The sequence below is a fragment of the Aethina tumida genome, chromosome 6, assembly GCF_024364675.1.
Source record: "Aethina tumida isolate Nest 87 chromosome 6, icAetTumi1.1, whole genome shotgun sequence".
In the NCBI taxonomy this organism is placed as follows: Eukaryota; Metazoa; Arthropoda; class Insecta; order Coleoptera; family Nitidulidae; genus Aethina; species Aethina tumida.
The window spans coordinates 16,331,647-16,347,655 of NC_065440.1; the positions used below are offsets into that span (position 1 = coordinate 16,331,647).

The window sequence follows — 16,009 nt, forward strand, 5'->3', positions numbered from 1 at the left end:
TAAAGAACATATTAAGGAGAACAACATTTTATTAATATTTATTAATAAATTTTGCATTACAACAGTACTTATCTACAATACTTTCATATAAATAAAACTTATAATTTTAAGTATCACAATTACTCCCCCCAAAGAAGGAATTCTCACAGTTGCACAACAATAAATTGCACAAAAATTCGGATTAACTCTACAAAATACAAATTCAATAACATTGCACCAATCAACAATAGTCAACAAAAGCAGTTTGACATATTCTTGACGAGTCTGTTATTTATGTTAATACAGCCTCTATCTTTGTTGCTTCTCTATGATTCTATCCTAACATCTACATATAAATCGTTTGAGCACCAATTTCAAACAGGATTCGACACTTCATCAAGCTGCTTCTTCATATCCTCCAGCTTCTCCATGTCGCTTATGGAACTATCACATTTGTAAACCACCAATGAGTGGTAGAAGTGGACGGCGAAAAGGACGAAGGTAATAAGCACAGGTATGACTATAACAGTAGCTGCAATAGCTGCGGTGAACGAATAATCCCAGAACTTCACCCAACACAAAATGGCCACCTCTATCAGAAACAGGAACAAACCTGAAACAACCCAATAAGTAGTTGTTGCCTTTGGTGTTGTCGGGGTGGCATACCTAAAACTGTAGAGAAAGCCCAAGCCAATTCGATGAAGCCACGCATCCTTTCATGGGGGCTCTCGTCCACCATCTCGCATATCTCCAGCTTGGCTATCGCCTCGATGTTGGGGAGGATGTAGGTGGATATCATCAGGGCGAATATGTGAACCGCCACCAGGACCGTGGTGCAGACGGCGAACATCACGAACAGCCATTCTGGCACGCTGGTGGGCTCGTTTATTTGCAGCTCAACCTGAAAACCAACTTTGTAATGACTTCACCAATGTACAAAGGAGAGAACCAACCATGGCGATCATGGCGAAGCCCGATAGAAGCTCGGACGTGGTGGCTGTGGCCTTCAGCTTCGCCCTGGACATGTGCAGCCTCCTCCACGACAGTCCTTCGGGTGTGTTGGAGGTGGACATGTTGGAGGCGCTGCGCTTGTAGTGGCCCGTCTCCATGTCACACCTGCAACAGCACTTGGAACCGGATGCTGTGCTCTCGTCGTCCTGGGTCATGTGCTTCAGCTGTTAATTGAATAAAATTTATTAATTTGCTGTTTTATTTACTTATCGGGTGTTACCTTCGGTGGGACGTAAGGTGGGGGTTTGAAGCCTCCATTCGAGATGATGCTGGAGTTGCAGGAGAAGGGTGGCGTCCTTTCTCTGGATATGGAACCAAGGTGAAGCTCACTTGGGGCTGATAATCTCAATATTGGGGACTCTGATGTGAATATCACTTTTGTTTTGTTCACGTTGTCCATGGACATGTTTAAGGATTTGGGCCGTTGCGGTGGATAGGGCATCGACTTTATGTGGTTCTGAAAGTATTATTCTGATTTAAAATGTATCTCTATCAGTACTGCCAGCAAAGGGTACTCTTCCATCTTACTGTTATTGGGAAGGAGGATCTTTAGTAATTTTGATATTTTAGATGATACCTCTTACAAGAGGAAAATGGAAAGAAAGAAATATTACCATCAAGAACCATCAGTACTTTTTCTACCAGAGAAGTTAAAAGTCACTGATTAAAATTACCACTTTCTGATTCAATAGAGACGTCAAATTAATAAAACAGGATTATAATAGTTTCCTTTGTATTATATTCACTAATCTTATCTGACATTAAATAAATCATATACACAATGCACACTAAAAGAGTTTTACGTTTTTATTTAATTGTTCTTGTAATTGTAAATTACGTTCATGTAATTGATTAACTGGAAATTAAATTGTACATTTTAATTTAGATAAGAAATCGACGTTTTTATTATTTATTTAATGTCGGGGAATAAAATATTACCAGTGAAGTTGAGAACGAAATGTTCCTGGGATGGTTTCCATACAAATCTGCTGAGGTGTTGTGCCTCTTCATTTTCCTGTACTGGTTCTTTGTGACGATGGGGAAATTGACTTGGGTTGACTGATCCATAATAGAGCCTGAAAAATAAATAATTATGTATAAGAATTTATTTAAATTGGCACACAATTGACGACAACCCAACAATATTTTCATGTGACTCATTTTTTACTATCTACATAATTACGAGTGAGGTTTTCCTGATAAAATTTTTTGTGAGTGAGGTTTCTGCAAACAGCATTAAAATGGAATTATAATAATGTGGACTTTGGCATAAACAAATCGTAATTCGGTACATGACTAACGTTAATAGGAAACTGCTTTACTTAATTATACAATATCTAATAATAATATCAAAAATTACGCCTCCAATCAAAGGCCATGAATTATTCATCGTAGAAACCGTCCATTAACGTCGGATTTTTGCAGGTTCCGTTTGAAATGCCATTCCAAAAATTGCCCAAAACTGGTTTAATCGTTTCGCGCCTTAAGCCAACAAACAGTTTTCTGTTATATAATCTTCCCAGAATTGTTTTATATTATTTATGTTTAATTTTAATGTACGACGTCGAAATTAACGCACGTGTGTTTTAATTAATTGAGGTCGCAGAAGTGCGTACGAAGTGGGTTAGGTGTTCTTGTGCCTCTCGAATCAATCGGTTAAGACTTTGTCAACATCGTTCAACCTTGTCCTTTACATTGAAACCTCTTCGAGTGGCAAGTTAATATTTGGTCAGGCGTTGTTAACATTGTTTTTTCATTATAGGTGTTAATTGCTTTAGGAATTTCGCATTTGGCTTTGTCGAGTGGGAGATTTATTTTACACTGTTATGTTGTGTTTAGAAATTCTGCAACGAATATTTCTAATTGTTATGTGACGGTTTTATTTTTATTTTTTATGACAGTTACATTTTCTTATTTAATTTTGTGAAACATTTTTGTAAATAATAATTAAAATTATGTAACAATTTTATTTTTTTAAGTGCGTGTATAAAAAAGTTAAACTGTGTATGGAAATAAATTGTTGTGAACATGCAATTGTTGAATTATTGGATTGTTTGATCAGCTTAATCTGTGCCTCGTGGTCAAAGAGAATGTTTTATTACGTTGGTTGGTTTTAACTTAAAATTACAGAAAATTACTGATTACCAAATTCATATTTAAAAAACTTTTTAAAATTTTAAAATGTATTTTCAACCTTTCTTTAATTGTAACCTAATGAATTAGTTAATTTACATAATATGTATTGTTAAAATTTGTTTAAATTTTACATTGCTTGCTATTATAATCTTTTTATTATTTTTTTTGAGTTTTAATTTTAATTTAATTTTAAAAATAATTATGATAAAATATTTATTTAAATATCTAAAATTGACACTAATTAAATAAAAAATTGTAAAATACAAAAAATTTTAAACTTTTTAAAATTCTTAATTAATAAAAAATAAATATTGTAAGTATAATTTTCGTTTTTGCTAATCTACCTAATTTATTTTTTGGAAATATCTATAAAAATGTCATTTTTTTAAACAGAAAAGAATTTTTTTGATTATTTATTATTTTTTATAATATTTACCAATATAAAATTTGAGAATTTGTGTATTTTACAATTTTTTTATTAAATTAGTTTCAATTTTATCAATAAATTAATATTTTATAATATTTTATTAATAATTAATTTTAAAATATGTAAAAAAATATATTATTATCAATAATTAAAATAAATTATAATCAAAATATTATTTTATACTTAAAAAATTGACATTTTTATAAATATTTTTAAAAAATAAATTAGATAAACTGGTAAAAATGAAAATTATATTTATAATAATTAATAAATAATTAATTTTAAAATTTGTAAAAAACTTCAATTATGTGGATAATTAAATTAAATTATCAACAAATCAAAATAGTTCAATAAAATTATTTTCTACATAAAAAACTGACATTTTTATAAATATTTTCAAAAAATTAATTAGGTAAACTATAAAAATTGAAAATTTTATTTATAATAATCATTTTTTATTAATTATAAATATTTACGAATATAAAATTTAATAAATTTTCAAAAAATTAAATTGAAATAATTATTTTTTTATTAATTATTATTATTTTATAATTTTTTTTAATAAATTAGTATCAGTGTCATTAAATATTTAAATTTACAAATAGTTTAAATATTGATGTAATTTTTAATACAAATTAACTTGTTCAATAATAAATTTTTAATTAGAAAAATTTGATTGTTAATTTAGATATTTAAACAAATATTTTATTATATTTTATTAATAATTAATTTTAATTATATAGATAATTAAATTATTTTTTTTATAAATAATTGAATTTTAATAATTTTTGTATTTTACATTTTTTTACATATTTTAAAATTAATTAACAATAAAATATGATAAAATATTTATTTAAACATCTAAAATTTACTATAAAATTGATACTAATTTAATAAAAAACAGTAAAACATAAAAATTCTTAAATTTTATATTAATATTTATGAAATATAAATAAAATAACAAATAAATGAAATATAATTTTCATTTATTTGTTAAAAAATTATTTACTTAATTAATGTTTTGTTTTTTTACATATTAATAAAATATTTGTTTAAATTTCTAAAATTTACAACCATCTAATTAAATATTTGTAATTTTATATTTTTAATGAAATATAAACCAATTTAATAAAAAAATTGTAAAATGTTAATAGTTAATAAAAAATTATAAATTTAATTTTATATTTTACTATTCTACCTAATTTATTATTATTATTATTTTTAATTAATTTAATTATTTGTACAATTAAAATTAAAAATGATTGAATGTTTCTGATATGTTTTTTAAATTCCGACATTTTTTTTTAATTTAATGAAGAGCATTAAGATTTTTTTATTTAAATAACATGTAATTTTAAATTTTAGATGAATATTTTATTCAATTTGGGTATATTTGTTAAAATTTTAATTTAATTATTATTTTATTGTTATTAAATGTGCAAATTTTAATTGGTTAACTGTTTTTAACTGATGTATTTTTTAATGGCAGATGTTGAAGCAAGAAACAACCAGACTTAGTCACGATCACATATAAATATTCTACAATAAATTTATGAATAATAAACAACGTAATTAATTAAAGTGACATTCAAACTAATCACATACGTATACTTAGGACTCCATAAAACGTCAAATTCGTATATCACGTGGCAATAATTCAAAACGAGCTGGAAACCATTCCTTGAACAACAAATTGTTGATTGCATCGAAAGATCCCGACGTCGAAGACCTAGAAAGTTGCCGTTAACCGTTTCGTAGTGAACTAGGCCATGATACACGAATATTTTGTCTAGTGCATGCATATCTTGTTTACCATGAAAATCCACATTGGAAACTGCGAAAAACCATGACTATAATAGCTTTTTTTTCAGCGATTTAACAACAATTAAGTCCGTTGCACACGAATCAATAAAAATATAAATAAAATATTAATCGATTTTACGTTGACTGGTGCTTGATTGGTTAATTATACCGTGAAATATTGCTGATACTTACATGTTTTATTGATTTTTTTTTAACAAAATGGTTGTAATTATATAATGTAATAAAACTTTGTTGCACAATTTGATTGGGATAGTTTTTACGTAGAATTTTACACCCACGCAACATGTGTAAGGCACACCGATTTTAACATAAATTTATTGTTTATAAATATGTAAATAAGTTTTTTAAGAACTCCTCTCGGAAATACTAATTAAATTTCTAATTTTAATGTTGTATTCTGGGAATGACTATAAACAATTAAATAAATTATAATTTATAAAAATTGGAATAGAAAATCAGGTTTTTAGAAACAGATGGTCGTTGATTAATATAATATTTGTTTAAATACTTAAAATTTACAGTATATTAAAAATTACATCAATATTTAATTTTATTATCTACATAATTATAGTTTTAATTTTATAACATATTTTAAAATTAATTAAATATTAATAAAATATAATAAAATATTTGTTTAAATATCTAAAATTTACAGTCAAATTTTTCTAATTAAACCATTAAATTCAATTTTTAATAAGTTAATTTTTATTAAAAATTACACCAATATTTAAACAATTTTAAATTTTTAATTATTAATGACATTGAAACTAATTTATTAAAAAAATAAAAAATAAATAAATTCTTTAATTTTATATTCGTAAATATTTATAATTAATAAAAAAATAATTACTGTAAATATAATTTTCATTTTTGCTAATTTACCTAATTTATTTTTTAAAAATATTTATAAAAATGTCTATTTTTTAAGTAGAAAATAATTTTATTGAACTATTTTGATTATTTGTTGTTTATTTTATTTAAATATCTGTATAATTTAAGTTTTTATTCTTTTGTATATTATATGATTAATTAATTATTAATAAAATATTTGTTTAAATATCTAAAATTGTCAGTCAAATTTTTCTAATTAAATCTTTAAATTTAATTTTTAATAAATTAGTTTATATTAAAAATCACATCAATATTTAAACAATTTTTAACTTTTAATTTAATTAATTAATGACATTGAAACCAATTTATTAAGAAAAAAATATAAAATACATAAATTCTTTAATTTTATATTCGTAAATATTTCTAATTAATAAAAAAATAATTATTGTAAATATAATTTTCATGTTTGCTAATTTACCTAATTTATTTTTTAAAAATATTTATAAAAATGTCAATTTTTTAAATAGATGATAATTTTATGGAACTATTTTGATCATTTATTATCAATTTATTAAATTAAATTTTCAATTTTTTTTACATATTTTAAAATTAATTAATTGTTAATAAAATGTAATAAAATATTTATTTAAATATTTAAAATTTAGTGTCAAATTTTTCTAATTATAACTTTAAATTTATTGTTTAATAAGTTAGTTTATATTAAAAATTACATCAATATTTAAACAATTTGTAACTTTAAATTTTTGATGACATTGAATTTATTAAAAAAATATAAAATACAAAAATTTTTATATATTTTCATAACTTGTTAATAATACAATTTAATTATTTTACATATTTTAAAATTAAATATTAATAAAATATTAATTTATTAATAAAATTGAAACTAATTTAATAAAAAAATTGTAAAATACAAAAATTCTCAAATTTTATATTCACAAATATTTATAATTAATAAAAATAATTATTATAAATGTAACTTTCATTTTTGTCAGGTTATCTAATTAATTTTTGAAGTAATAATTTCTTAAATTAAATAAATATTGGTTCAATTTCTAATTTTAAAGTTGTATTCTGGGAATGTGTCACAATAAACACTTAAATAAATTATAATTGTTAAAAAATTGGAATATAAAATCAGGTTTTTAGAAACAGATGGTAGTTAATGAAAATAAATGTTTAAATATTGTCAATTATAAGAATAAATTATGTTCTAAGATAGACATTTAAGCTATTAACATAAAAAGTTTTTCAATATTCCAAAGATTGAGTCAATTCAGAGAATAATTATCATAATGAAGAAATATAATTTTTTATTTAATATTTAAGAATATATAAACAAAACAAACTTGATATAAAACTCAAAAGATTCACAAGAAAAAAATATTTAGATTTTTTTTCAGGAAGAATCATTGTTTAATTCTAAGAATCTGTGATAAACATATTATAAACATATTAATATTAATCATAACATACTAGAATTATAATTAAAAATCATTTTAAACATTCTAAGATTTCTAGAAACACAAATAAATCTTATATACTTGTCAATTTATAATTATAAAAGTAAAACTTAAAAGCTATTAATCTAGAAAATTATAAATATTAATTTTTATTTCATCACAGTTTTCAGAAGAAAAAGTACCTAAAATAACTCTATATATAAATATTTAGTAACATTCTTTTTACTCTTTCAATGTGAATGAATTTGTAATTTTGTATTGTAAATGTTAATATTTTTTCTGGCTTGAATTTTCTCACAAATTACAAAACCACAAAATATTTTTCATGGCTCACGAAGTCACATTTTTATGATTAATTGTTTCCATTCATTACAGACAACCATGGAAGTAGCAAACAAAAATGGAACCCAACAATGAGCCAACCACAAACGCCTCCAAATATTTTCAGAAGGGTTTCAGGAAGGGAAACGTGGGGTTTAAGGTTAGAAAACCCAATAAGGAAACTAAGAAATCAGTTAAAAATGAAAACGAAGATCCAGGGCCAGTGTTCCAGTTGTCACAACCCCAACTGTTAAATTCTAAAGTCACCATCCCAGCCTTCGTCCCCGCAAAGTCCCCCCACAATTTAGTCGAGGAAGAATTCTACCACAACCCCTGGGGGCTCCTAGTGGCCACCATTTTCCTCAACAAAACCTCATGCACGTTAGCCAAGCCGTTCCTCGACCAGTTCCTAAAGGACTACCCCGACCCACGAGCAGTCCTCAAGTCCAAACCTGAAGACTTGGAGAGGTACTTCCACACCATAGGTCTGCGCAAGCGCTCCGTGCAAATTTGGAAGATGTCCCGGGACTTCGTGCACAAAAAGTGGCGACGTGTTCGTGACCTACACGGCATAGGACGCTACGGCGAGGACGCCTTCAGGATGTTCGTCCTGGGGGACTTCACCGAGGTACCGAAGGATAGGTTTTTGAAAATCTACCGAGAGTGGTACCTGAAGGTAGCCGTGGGCAAACACTAACCGAGGTATTTGTTAATTTCAGTTTAATTGTTGCGTTTCATTTGCAGTCACTAAGTGGACATTAGCATAATTATTTTTAGTTAAGCAATGCAGTAGTTGCAACTGATAAAGGAATATGGACTGATAACCCCTTCAGTAATGGTGCTAAATAATTACCAAAGGTGTTTGTACCTCACAATGACTTTCTATAATTTTGTTTTGAGCCTTGAGAACAACATGTTGATTGATTTATCGTTTTAATCATTTCTTTTGACTCTTTAACTTTTTTGTTGCTTTACCTACATCAATTTTTTTTAAATCCTCTCTTAAACCCAACGAGTTTCACATCACATTAGAAACATTATCGAGAACTATAAAAAACAAGGTTGAACAACAGCCATATTTTTTTCATTTCCAACAACTGCCCATTTGACTTGTACATTTCATCACATCTATATTTATGTCTTGCACCATGAATATTGATATTTTAATACACTATCTCCAACTAAATTCGTTTTAACTACTCCAACCTTGAAGGAAGTTTTTAACTGACCTTCCTGCATGCCAAATTTGCAAGAGTGTAATTACTTTTATCAGTGTTTTTGCCAAAAAAAAAACAAGTCTGATTATTTCCGTACGTTGAAAAACATTTTCTTTATTGATTTTTAAATTGTTGTGCAAATTTGGAAGGAATAATGATCAGTAAATGGCTGAAATAAGTAATAGTCACTAGAAAAAGTGTCTGGACTTTGTGGTGGATGAGGTAGTACCTCCCATTTAACGTTTTGAAGCTCCTTTGAGCTACACCTGGTCTTGGGTTGTCATCTGGCCTTGTGGTAGGTACTTAATATGTCACTAAAGACTTTTATTAGGTACTCCTCCACCGAGTTTACCATCTTCAACCCATCCTGGTATAAACCTTGAGCCAAAAGGTATTCCAGCACCTAATACACGTATACAGATGGTTCGGTACCACTCCAGTGTGGAGAATGTTAAGCGTTGTCATTGACGGTTCATTCAATAATAATAATCAACGTGGTTTTCTCTGATTTAAATCTACTTCCTTGATGAAATTAGCCTCAAACCCAACAATTATCATATTATTACCATCTAAAGAATGCACCGCTAATTCACCGACCAGTACTATGATGACAGGTTCTTACACTTAATGCAAACGTAGGAAATTGTATAATGTATAATTATTTAAATTGCGGTTGTGTGTGGTTTGTGGGCAAGCAAATAAAATTGAATTGATCATCTTCTGAGCTGTGTTTGGTTATTGAACACAACAAACAATATCTTGCATAACCGTTTTAGTACTCGTGAATTAATTTATTAGTACATAAAATCATTGTTTGATTTTATTGTGTCTGTACGGTAATTTACGACGTTGTCACTGTTGATTAATTAAATAATTAGGAGCATGTTTGCGCATTTTTACTAACTACAGTTAAGTCATTTGGTTTGTGATTTTTTTTCCTGTGGTACTGCTTACGTAACCGTGCAACATATAATATTGTACAATTAAATACAGATTACACTAATAAATCGCTAAGAAATTACTATTGTAATGCACTTAATGATACATTAAATAAAAATAAAATCCGGACTGCAGAAATGTATCAATTAAATTATTCCGTTGAAATGATTTTTACCCTTGACCTTGTTGGCAGGTAATGTTTATAACTAATTCGGAATGCGACAGTTCCGTCGACACGTCAGATGCATTATTAAGGTGGTGGGGCACGGTGGGCCCTTAGGGGGATTCCCACAGGTACAAATATTGTTTTAACTAATAAATTAAGGGTTATTAACATTTTTATCAATTATTATTCAATGCTGAACTAATTAATTACTGTTTACATACTTTGGTGGACATAAAAAATAGTTTTGGACCTTTCCAAAGGTCCTAACTTCCATAAAATCAATAAAAAATCCGGACTGCACAAAAGTATCAATTAAATTATTCATTTGAAATGATTTTTACCCTTTACCTTCCAAGTAGGTAATGTTTGAACCATTATTTAAATGTGGGGGGCAAATTAAGTCTTTGGGGGATTCCCACAGACACAAATATTGCTTTAACTAATAAATTAAGGGTCATTAACATTTTTATCACTACTTTATGACTTATTATTCATCTCTGAATCAATTAATCTTTGTTAACGTGCTTTGGTGGACATAAAAATTAGTTTTGGTCTTTTCCAAAGGTCCTAACTTTCACAAAATCAATAAAAAATCCGGACTGCACAAAAGTATCAATTAAATTATTCAATTGAAATGATTTTTACCCTTTACCTTTTAAGTAGGTAATGTTTGAACCATTATATAAACGTGGGGGGCAAATGAAGTCTTTGGGGGATTCCCACAGACACAAATAAAGCTTTAACTAATAAATTAAGGGTCATTAACATTTTTATCACTACTTTATGACTTATTATTCATCTCTGAATCAATTAATCTTTGTTAACGTGCTTTGGTGGACATAAAAATTAGTTTTGGTCTTTTCCAAAGGTCCTAACTTTCACAAAATCAATAAAAAATCCGGACTGCACAAAAGTATCAATTAAATTATTCAATTGAAATGATTTTTACCCTTTACCTTCCAAGTAGGTAATGTTTGAACCATTATTTAAATGTGGGGGGCAAATTAAGTCATTGGGGGATTCCCACAGACACAAATATTGCTTTAACTAATAAATTAAGGGTCATTAACATTTTTATCACAACTTTATGGCTTATTATTCATCTCTGAACCAATTAATCTTTGTCAACATGCTTTGGTGGACATAGAAATTAGTTTTGGACTTTTCCAAAGGTTCTAACTTTCACAAAACCAATAAAAAATCCGGACTGCACAAAAGTATCAATTAAACCCTTTACTTTCCAAGTAGGTAATGTTTGAACTATTGTTCAAATGTTGAAGTCAAAATCAGTCTTTGGGGGATTCCCAGAGACACAAATATTGCTTTATTTAATAAATTAAGGGTTATTAACATGTTTGTCACAAGTTCATGCCTTACTGTTCATCACTGAACAAACCTAAATCATTATTTAACAACGTGAATCTTTATCAACATCATAAAGATTAGTTTTGCACTTTTTCAAACGCCTCAACTTTCACACAACCCAAAACTAACCAATTTTTTTCTTGTTAACTTGACACAAAATGAAAGTTCATAAGGACTGGTTTTCGGTGCTATGATTGACAGCTATTTATTCATTCGATTAATCAACTGCGTGGCCTACACTTAAATCCGGTTCGCACATTTTTACGATACGTAACAATTAAAAAATTGAATGTTAATTGAAAGATTATTGGTGGAATATTTTGTTTTTCGAAACGAATCGATTTTTTACCGTGACTTAACACTTCACATTGTTTTGGTGCCTCGACAAATATGTATTGTGAAGTGATTGAATACTTTGCCGATGATTAATGATTAATTCTATACATTTAAAACAGAAAAAAAATCAACGTTCGAATAATTATAATCGATTCTTGTTCGGAGAAATGTTAATGTTAAATGTGATTTACAACAGTAAACAATTTTTTTGTATAAACAATATGATAACCATAAGTATTTATAAAATCTTTGGTTACTTCCAGTAATATTTTTCTTAGTAATTTAATATTTAGTATCGTTTGTTTAATTTTATGGATTTTATCTGGAAACGATCAAATTTAAACAAAAAACGAAACGTGACAATGGGTAGTTATAATTATTCGATGAATTCACGTACTTACGTTAATAATAGTTATAATTTATGACTGTTGAATTAATCAAAATTAATTATAATTTGTTTCAATTACCTTTATTTTGTTGGAATTGTAATTTATTCCATTGACAACTACACCAAACTGTGACAAAATGGTTCTGGACTTAGTTAAGAAATTTGTTTATACCTTTTCCCGCCACTTTCGTTATAATAAACATGGCGTGGGTTTGAAACAAGTACCATAAACGTGGACTAGCCCGGAAGAAACTGGAAGTTTCTACACAAATTGAGCAATTGGTTCGTAATCCTTTGAATGGGCAGACGTTTAATTAATTTATTAAAGATTGATACAAATTGGGCAATGATTGTTGTTAATTTACAATAAAATCCCATTCATTCGGCGTCCGAAAGGAACAGTCCCGATTTTTCGGTTGTTGACACCAAAACATTTTAATAACCAGTTTGCACCATCTGAAACCTGAATGGCGTCGAGGATTTTTTGTCCGGTGTGTTTAAAATTCAAATGTCTATTACATAAAATATGCAAAATTTTGCGGGTGGACGTGACTTATGCAGTTTGGGGAGGTGACAAACTCTTGATGAATATTTCAGTGGTTTTTAATATCTTTTTAATGAATATATGTGTCTAATTTACACCAAAATTGGCTCTTCAGTTCCTAAATTATTTACACATTGAATTAGACAATAGAAATTTAATTTTTTTATTTCTTTTCATACCTCACATCTTTCAAAAGTCTGAAATAGTTTGTCAAAGTTGAATAACACTTAAAAATTCTAATGTAAATATTTTTTAATGAATATCATACATAAATGTGTCTAATTTACACCAAAATTGTCTCCTCAGTTTCTAAATTATTTACACATTGAATTAGTCAATAGAAATTTAATTTTTTTGTTTCATTTTATATCTCACATCTTTCAAAAGTTGAATAACACTTAAAAATTCTAATGTAAATATTTTTTATTGAATATCATACATGAATGTGTCTAATTTACACCAAAATTAGCTCTTCAATTCCTAAATTATTTACATATTGAATTAGACAATAGAAATTTAATTTTTATGTTTCTTTTTATATCTCACATCTTTCAAAAGTCTGAAATAGTTTGTCAAAGTTGAAGAGCACTTAAAAATTCTAATGTAAATATTTTTTAATGAATATCATACATAAATGTGTCTAATTTACACCAAAATTGGTTCTTCAGTTTCTAAATTATTTACACATTGAATTAGACAATAGAAATTTAAGTTTTTTATTCCTTTTTGTATCTCACATCTTTCAAAAGTCTGAAATAGTTTGTCAAAGTTGAATAACACTTAAAAATTCTAAGGTAAATATTTTTTAATGAATATCATACATAGATGTGTCTAATTTACACCAAAATTGGCACTTCAGTTTCTAAATTATTTACACATTGAATTAGATAATAGAAATTTAATTTTTTTGTTTCATTTTATATCTCACATCTTTCAAAGGTCTGAAATAGTTCGTCAAAGTTGAATAACACTTAAAAATTCTAAGGTAAATATTTTTTAATGAATATCATACATAGATGTGTCTAATTTACACCAAAGTTGGCTCTTCAGTTTCTAAATTATTTATACATTGAATTGGACAATAGAATTTTAATTTTTATGTTTCTTTTTGTATCTCACATCTTTCAAAAGTCTGAAATAGTTCGTCAAAGTTGAATAACACTTAAAAATTCCAATGTGAATAATTTTTAATGAATATTATACATAAATGTGCCTAATTTACATCAAAATTGCCTCTTGAGATTTTAAATTATTTATTTAACAATAAAAATTTAATAAAAAAATAATTATAAAGGTACATACGTACATTTTTTAGGAATAAAAAAATATTATTTATGTACAAACATGTTAAAACAATAAAACGTGTTTCACCATAGTTCTCCACATGACTGAACGTGCCGGATTAAACAACCACAGAATTATCAAGATTTTAATTATTATTTTATTAAATTAGTCAATTAAAATGTTGTACAAGGAATTTCTAATAAATAACAATAATTTGACAAACATGTTTTTATATAAGATTTTCATTAATGTGGGTGTTATTGTTTTAAATAAACAAAATGCCATTAAAATTACCACTTGATAAACAAATACAAATTATTAAAATTTTTTATGTAATGTTTATTGCAGGTTATTTCTAGACCAGGTATAAAATAAAACAGTTGATAATCTGAATGAAATGTCTTATGTATATTAATAAACAAATTTTATATATGTAGTACCAAATTTTAAGTATTTGTTTATGCACAAAATTGTTATTTTTACTTGTAATAAAGTAAAAAAATGAATAAAATGAGTGTTTTTTCATTTGGACTTTAGTATTACTTTAGTACAACTAGGTACTGACAGTCAACACAAATGGTACTTCTACTTTATATTGGATTTTTGTAGTCGCACAAAAGAACCAGGATAAAGTGCCCGCAACCACACTCTTAGACAATCTGGTTTTCCAACCTTGATCTCAAGACGCGAATCCGGTACCGCCGTACCTTCCGCATCTCTCACTTACTTAATACGCGTGTCCCGTCGCCGCCACCCAATAAACCACCAGCAACGCACCAGTCACCAAAAAAAAAGCCGACGGAAATGCAACGACAAAAGCGGACGCGTGAACCCGTGTGACCGCACGCACGACCGCAGCAAATGGTACGCCGAGCACCGAACCAACACACACACCTACCGCGAGATCTGCTGTGGCGGCCGGTCGCGGTCGCCGACTGATTTTAATGGTTACCGCTTGTCTGAAAGCACGAGCGTCAAGGAACGGGGGTACCGGTCAAAGTGCGTCTGTAGGGATAGTCCAGATTGCCGATTTCGGATGGTTCGAAGAGGTGTTTCGCACTTTGGACTTTCACCTTTTCGTTGGATAGGTCTGGGTGGTTGCTTAAGAACGATTTGGAGGTCAGGCTTGACCGTTGGACAGTTTTGTCTTTCTAATGGTGCTGTTGATGGTGTTCGAGACTAGATTTTTAATGGTGGTACTTTCCACTTCTGTGGGATTTGTTGTTTGAGCCTAAATATAAATGCTAATTAATTTTATATGGAAAAATACCAAAAGGACTTGGGTACGGTCCAATTTAAGTACCTCTTCCATTTAGTCAGTACAAAATTACATTCAAAATAATTTTAGAAGATTAAATCTTAAAAAAATTGAATTTTTTTTCTTCTTTTGGTTCTTTTCAACTGATTTTAAAGAATTTTAAGAAGTATTTTTGGAGAAAGTTGAAGTTACTGGTGCTTATTTTTTTTTCAAATACTCATTGAACTCTTGGTTAAAGAAACAGGACTAGAAAAACAAAAAAATCAAGAATAAATTGGTTAGTTCTTTCCACATTGTCTTCCTTTGGTTCTAAAGAATTTTGAAAAGTATTTTTGGAGAAAGTTGAAGTTATGGTGCTTATTTTTTCTGTTAAATAGTCATTGAATTCTTGGTTAAAGAAACTGGACTAGAAAAACGAAAAAGTTAAGAATAAATTGGTTAGTTCTTTCCACATTGTCTTCCTTTGGTTCTAAAGAATTTTGAAAAGTATTTTTGAAGG

At 27.8% G+C, this 16,009-nt stretch overlaps 2 protein-coding genes across 3 annotated transcripts; one reads left to right on the forward strand and one right to left on the reverse strand.

Annotated features, from left to right (window-relative positions):
* Window positions 1-11: 11 nt before the first annotated feature.
* On the reverse strand, window positions 12-15,169 carry LOC109603166 (calcium release-activated calcium channel protein 1). Of its 2 annotated transcripts, XM_020019631.2 has the most exons (6): window positions 14,980-15,169; window positions 1,930-2,066; window positions 1,211-1,447; window positions 933-1,154; window positions 646-880; window positions 12-592 (listed from the first exon to the last, which is right to left on the reverse strand). In XM_020019631.2, exons 2-6 carry the CDS (start codon window positions 2,056-2,058, stop codon window positions 354-356), a joined length of 1,062 nt encoding a protein of 353 aa, XP_019875190.1. In that variant the 5' UTR covers window positions 2,059-2,066; window positions 14,980-15,169; the 3' UTR covers window positions 12-353. The 2 variants fall into 2 exon arrangements, with proteins under 2 accessions (XP_019875190.1, XP_049824874.1); XM_049968917.1 differs by lacking the exons at window positions 1,930-2,066; window positions 14,980-15,169 and adding an exon at window positions 1,605-1,684.
* LOC109603157 (methyl-CpG-binding domain protein 4) lies at window positions 8,093-8,710 on the forward strand. Its single transcript, XM_020019619.2, has one exon. It carries the CDS (start codon window positions 8,093-8,095, stop codon window positions 8,708-8,710), a length of 618 nt encoding a protein of 205 aa, XP_019875178.2.
* Window positions 15,170-16,009: the final 840 nt, after the last annotated feature.